A 6745-nucleotide genomic window follows, 5' to 3' on the forward strand; every position below is an offset into this window, starting at 1 on the left:
CCGACAATAAACAGTCGTGCCCAAAGGCATTTGCTTTTACTAAATCTAACCGCATTGATTTGATTAAATTATAAAACAATCTTATTCATTAAAATTATTTTTTATCGTTTTAATTTTATTTAATAGAATGCAATCTAATCTATTATTTGCGATTCTACTTCGCCGCGCACGTCTATATGTAAGTGGAATTCACGCAGGAACGGGAAGGTTATTCTGGCCGGACGAAAATAATGCACGACGTCAAAAAGCATTTGTAATATGGATACATTCGGCGTGACTCAGAATCGTATAATAGTTGTACAAAATTAGGAAATGCCATATATACTTGTGTAATGTACAGTTAAATTCCGTGTGACCAGTATTCGCGATAAGGTTAGAGGGCTGAAAACGGTATCTGTATAAAATAGCCGCATATAAGCACGGTGCGAATACATTTAAATTCGATGGACATATGGATCGAGCATCGATGAGTCAGAAGGTACTATGCGAACTGCTACGTGCGGATTATATTACCAGCTAGAGATTGTGTATATAACGAGACGATACTTCTTGTGTATATACCGTACTTCTGATATAACCTAACTGCTCACATATCTGATCACGTGCCGTTAACGCATACGGGCTCTTTATTAACTAATCATCTAACACATTACACAATTATTTGCAGTAGACGTTCAGATTAAAATATAGGACTAAAATGTATGAAATTATCTATTCGAATGAAAATGACGTGCAAAATAGAGCCAGACACGCTTGTGTACTTCCGTATTCGACGTCAAGCACACAGTCTATCGATACATTTCACCGCGTAGTTCGAAATTTTACCGATAAGCCGCAAACATTTTACAAATTAAGAAATTTCAGATGAGCTAACACATATTTATATCTTCGCTACCGTTCATTTGGATAGGTGCGCACGTGATAGCAAAGTGATAATAATACTAGCAAAGTAATAATAATACTAACAAAGTGATAATAATACTAGCAAAGTGATAATAATACTAACAAAGTGAGAATAATACGAACAACATTGGCATCAGGAGTATAAAAAAGGCGAGATTCCACCAGCTCCAATTTTCCGTATCCACTTATCTTTATCACGCCATGTAACTGATCCATCCCTGCTAACTAGACAAATGAATATCACTACCAACAGCTTTGTCATCTGGTAACTTGTCATCGACGTGTCTTTTGTATAGTTGGCCTAAATAGGCGCATAATCTAGGAACGCGATTTTCTCATTAAAGATGTCTTCATGTAGAAACAATTCACCTATCTGTAACGAATCCGCGCATCTACATGAAATACAATAAACAGTACTCGCATACAATGAACAACAAAATGGATTGAATAGCATTGAAAAAGAAGCGGTGGGAATGACTAGCATACCTATACCGCTCGGAAGAACAAACAAATGACCTTGCGCAAGCCGCAGCTGTACGCACTGCCCTGCCACCGAGTGATTTCAATTCATAGCTTGATCGTGTGTGCATATGATGATGACAATGCGTATTTCGTTGAAAAATTATAATGATTGGAATATAAATATTTTTTGTGAACTATAGGGTTTATAATAAATTTACCTGCCGTGCAGATATTTTTATTAGCTATTATAAGGTGATATGTCCTTTTGCCTAGTGGCCTTTTATTTGACCCTTTTTATTTGACTTTTTAATAGTCGTGTTTGCAAGAAACAAGTTTTAAAGATAAGCATATCAGTACAGACGCTAGGTTCCCACAGGTAATGATTACTCATGTCGTATATAAGCCCATGAACGCAATAGGGACCACTCTAGATCATTTTGCAGCAGTGGGAAGGATTGCGTTGTCTTTGCTAGACAAAAATGATCAAGTTAGCCGTTGTGCTCGTCAGTATCGTGGGGCTGAGCAGCTCAGCAGGTAAGACAGTTCACCGGCAATCATCATATAGTTACAGTTATCACTAAACTTTCACCGATGTATTAGTTAATACAAGTATAATGTCATCGCATATGTTATTTAATGAATATCTGTAGTTAAAATTTATATTCGTAAATTACCAATGTCGTAATGCTATAGCAGGAATAGTACTTAATTTGAATTAAAATTGTTTAGTTAATTTAGTGTATTATAGGCAGTATTATTTACCTGGGAAATTGGTAATGAATCCAGGTTCCCCTTCATGTTCTTAAATATTACCAGGAAAATGTGATTACAGGTAAAGATCCATGATCACGTTCTTCTGATAATTAACCGCGTTCTACTGCAGCTGTGCCGAAGGCGACGCCATGCGGCGTGAAGTTTATTCCTCACATAGAAGGCAACGGAGATTCAGAAAATTTCGGGTGGCGTCGAGGCCAGGCCAAACAGCTGGCCGTGGCAGATATCCCTTGCGTAAGAAGGGTTACGAGGACGTCGATCACTGAAGGTCACCTTCTGTGGAGGCACCTGATTAGCTGACGCGAAATGGTCTTACAGCAGGCCACATGCATCTCGCCATGGTGATGTTAACATTCCTGCGAGAATATAATGAATATATGATATATTATTCGTGAAGAATTATAATGATTAAACCTTATTACACGTAATGCAATCGCTCAATTACTGTTAGCTCTACTCTTTGCTGTAATTTTCATGATTGAATCGCATGTTTGGAGCGCTAACTTTGGCAAAATATTTATGACTAGCCGCATAGCCTAGGCATACAGCCCAGTTCCTCATGTCCTTTCTCCTTTAAAGATTTTTATCTTATAGCCGTTAAGCAGATCTCGAGAAATATCATCAGGGTTCATGGCGGGAAGGGCGCATTACAACCTATAAAATGAGCGAACAGCGAACAAAGCAGAGAAATGTTAGCTGTATGTCATAGGATATCTGTGACGTCAATGATTAATTGGCACGTAAAGGGTAAACGCAGCTTGCAGGTATTGCGAACCCAGTTTTCGATTTTATACAATTATATATTATATAACCGCACTATTTAAAGTGATCCACGTAGTGAAAACATTCTTTATATAAAACACACCGTTAATACGTCAGGATATCCCTAAAAAAACGCATTTCTGATGCGAAACGTGGATAGTTTTGTATCTAATATAACATGCAAGAAACAAAAATAACGTCGGCAATATTGTTTCAAACCACAAGTTATCTTGAATGTCTGGCCCAAATGTGGCTTAATTTACCGCTTTGGCTTCAAGATACGTTGCATGATTACTTTCGATAACAGCTATTCGTAGTGTTTTATTCACTGCAGGCTAGACAATGACATAGCTCTCCTAGAACTAGAGAGCGCCAATTTGAGCATAGAACGACTACGTGCTGTTACCTGCTTGCCTCCACAAAATATGGAATTGATCATGGCGATATGTGCTAGCCACTGCTGGGGAGCAACAGTCGGTAAGCATCAGGCGGTGGAATACTATAAATGTAGAAGTGTTAATGTAATTTCATGTTGCATAGTCTATCACATGTCTTCTATTTGTAAATAACGCAAAATTAACCAATAAATTCTTCTTCTTTTTTTAATAAACGGCACTATGTTGACAATTGTGTGCTATGTCGGCAATGTCAGATATTGAATTAGTTCAAATCTGGTCAGTATGCGTAATTTATTTCTCACGTACATAATCAGTCTATGCGAGGTCTTCTCACAATCGAATTAAAAGTTCATATCAACTGTTCACGTTATAGACGCGTAGTCTGACGCATGCCTTGCAGATTACTTGGTAGAGGATGCAGTTGTATCCACCGTGATGAAGCAAACCCTGCTACCATCTGGGATCACAAAAACCTGTAACGCGTTACCTGCTGCACCTATTTCTGCTTACGAAACATGATCTGTACTGGCTACGAGGAGGGTGGACATGGAACGTGCAAGGTAAACTTCTTAAATAATGAAATGATGTTCCATACGAATGTTACAAACACTATATTCAACATATGACAATTTCTCTGTCTATAGTATATGTCTCCACTCAGCACACCTAATAAATTGTACAGTTATAATGAAAATATTTTTATATGCGCGCGGTGCGTAATACGTCACATCTTTTCTGTAGCTACACAACGCTACTCATTGTTTACCGTCGAATAATATCTGTGTGTGTGTGCTGCAGCGCAGGGAGACTCAGGCGGTCGCTTTCATTGTATGGTGAAGCGGAAGTGTGGAATCGTACTTGGCGCCACTCGTGGGCTTTGGCTGCGGTCGCCCCAACAACCCCGGGGTCTTCACCAAGGTGTCGAAGTACAGAGACTGGATCGATACAGTGATGACCGAAAGCACTGGCATCAGCGGCGACTACGGTATCTTCAAGTCACGGTGCGAGGACAACGTCTAACCGTACTTCCGCTGCCAGGGCCGGTTATCCCCGACGCACGTTAAACGTCTGGCAGGCATCGACCAAACATTTAACTACGCCGAAACGCAATACATTAGTCTAAAACTATTTGGTGATTGATAAGCAGATTTCTTACACGACGAACAGATGTATTATTATGGTTAAATACAAAGCTCTGGAAAAAGCATTTTTTAAATCTTTTAATTCCATTCTTCAAATCTGTTTATTTGAAATTATGTATAAGCTTACACATGTTACGTTTCTATGCATTCGCGTAAGAGATTGCTAGATGTTTACATAAAATTTCTTTTATCTTGGAATTTACAAGCGATACAAAATTTAATACATAACATTCCCAACACAATACAGAAGCAAAAATTTAGTTATCATTTCACATCTATATGGATGTTTGAGACTGACATAATGCCACTAATGTAGGTTCACGCGTATAATCGAGGTACGTTTCATTATTGACATGTAATACAATACAAGTAACGACAGAACAAAAAAACATTGCAGACAACAGAGTTTTCGATATTTGGATTGGCTTGTAGTCCTTCGTTCACTTAGAGATCACTTGATTCTGTACTTCTGTCTCGTGAGTGAGACGCTGAAAGACATCCCGTTTTACATCTGCCTTCGCAGACTCCTCCGTGAAAGACGCTTCAAAAAGTAGCTGGAAAAACACTGTAAGTCCATCTGAAAATTCCGAAATTACGAACATCATATAGAAGTATAAACAAAAGGCCATCGCACAAAAGTGGCGCATTCGTCGATGATTATGTTTACATAACTATACGATCCACGTGATCTTTCAAAAGGATTTCAAATATGCTCGCGCTTTCCACAATTATCAGGCAGTGATAGCAAGAGGGGTAGTAGCACCAAGAGCTGATGATCTCCGAGTGTGTAATGACTTGAGCCCGTCACAGCATGTTCGACGATGATGTGCGATTTGTGTGATCGTGCCGAGATCAACTATATGCTTACCATCGATTTTCACCAGAACAGATGGCTGCCAAGATATGAAAACAAAGTAGACTAATGCTCCGACGGCAATGAATCCTACTCCGATTAGATTCTCGACTGGCTGCTCCCAGAAAGGCACCACGACCAGAAACAGCGACGACAGCATAAATGCTACATGCACTATCAGGGGAAACTGTAATGGAAGTGGTTTGGAATGAATCGCGGTGATTTTATATAAACTGACGGTTTTATCATTCGTTCACATAAACATCTCGTAAGTCGGATTGAAAAATCTGATCGAAATAGCTGACATTTGACGTGCCCATTAAAATATGTCTTATTTTGAGTAATCTATTTAATTTAATTGCAACTGCTGCAAGGCGAATCATATCCGAACAAATTTGATTCTGCCATGTTGTGCAGGCGCTTCCTATACTTCCCTCTCTTTATAGCCAACACTGCCGCGCTTTCCCACTTATAAACTTGCTGCGTCAACATCCTTAACATTCGCCTACTTATCAATTTTCGCCTAGTACTCCTCAATTTGCCTTACCCTGAAGGGCCAGTCTTCACTGCGATCTCGCCATCGCATGTAGAGAAGTGCCGTGACGGACACGCAAACGACAGTCCACTGTACGAAACCGGTGAAGTTCAGCAGTGCGTAGACGTTGCCTTCGCCTATCGCCACCAGTAAACTCCCCAACAGTCCCTGCAAGTTGAAATTAGGTAACCAGTGTGGTCGGCGAGAATTTACAAGAATTTGATTTCCCCCCGCGGTTGGTGAAGACTGTGAGGTCTGAGTCTGAGGCGTAAGAGGAATGAGACGAGAGACGTAAGAGAGAGAGAGAGAGAGAGAGAGAGAGAGAGAGAGAAAAGAAAGAGACGAGAAGAGAGTCTGAGGAATGAGACTATAAGTCACATTGGCGACTGGTAAGACGTGTATGAATAAAAAGTTTAGCAATTTTTTGGGGGGTTTATGCAAGTTTCCCCAGTCGTTGTAAATTCCGTTATCGCCACAACGAAAATGTTCGGCGATGTTCGAAAAGCGACTTAACTTACGTTACGTTAACTTACGTTTGCCATCAAAGCCGGTTGAGGCGTGTATCTATGTATACTAAGCGTTGCAAGGAACGAGGGAAACTGGTGTTCCCGGGATCCTGCGAAGAATCCTCTGTGGAGAGATGTAGTGGTGGTTACCGAATACTTCTTTCCTACGTGACTAGTTATCCGTTAAATAATAGCCATTTAATCAATGAGTAATTGAGTAATATATATATTATTATTACGTTATATTTTTATTACGGTTCTATTCTAATGTCTGCGGACCTGATGAAGAGATGTAATAATTGTTAGTATATGTTAATTGTTAATTAAATTTTAAGCACCCTTATTCTATAATTTGACTTTGTTTATATATATATATATATATATATATATATATATATATATATATATAG

At 39.2% G+C, this 6745-nt stretch overlaps 1 protein-coding gene across 1 annotated transcript in view; it reads right to left on the minus strand.

Moving 5' to 3' along the window:
• Positions 1-4569: 4569 nt before the first annotated feature.
• The window catches only part of LOC106807584 (cystine/glutamate transporter-like), a 6095-nt gene continuing 3919 nt past the window's right edge, over positions 4570-6745 (minus strand). The window contains exons 6-9 of the mRNA XM_014809963.1: positions 6363-6459; positions 5842-5997; positions 5310-5481; positions 4570-5018 (exon numbers count right to left, since the gene is read on the minus strand). Coding sequence (XP_014665449.1) covers positions 4882-5018; positions 5310-5481; positions 5842-5997; positions 6363-6459 — 562 coding nt within the window. The 3' untranslated portion in view covers positions 4570-4881. The remainder of the gene's footprint in view (positions 5019-5309; positions 5482-5841; positions 5998-6362; positions 6460-6745) is intronic.

This window comes from Priapulus caudatus, unplaced genomic scaffold (assembly GCF_000485595.1).
Source record: "Priapulus caudatus unplaced genomic scaffold, Priapulus_caudatus-5.0.1 Scaffold224, whole genome shotgun sequence".
Taxonomy (NCBI): domain Eukaryota; kingdom Metazoa; phylum Priapulida; class Priapulimorpha; order Priapulimorphida; family Priapulidae; genus Priapulus; species Priapulus caudatus.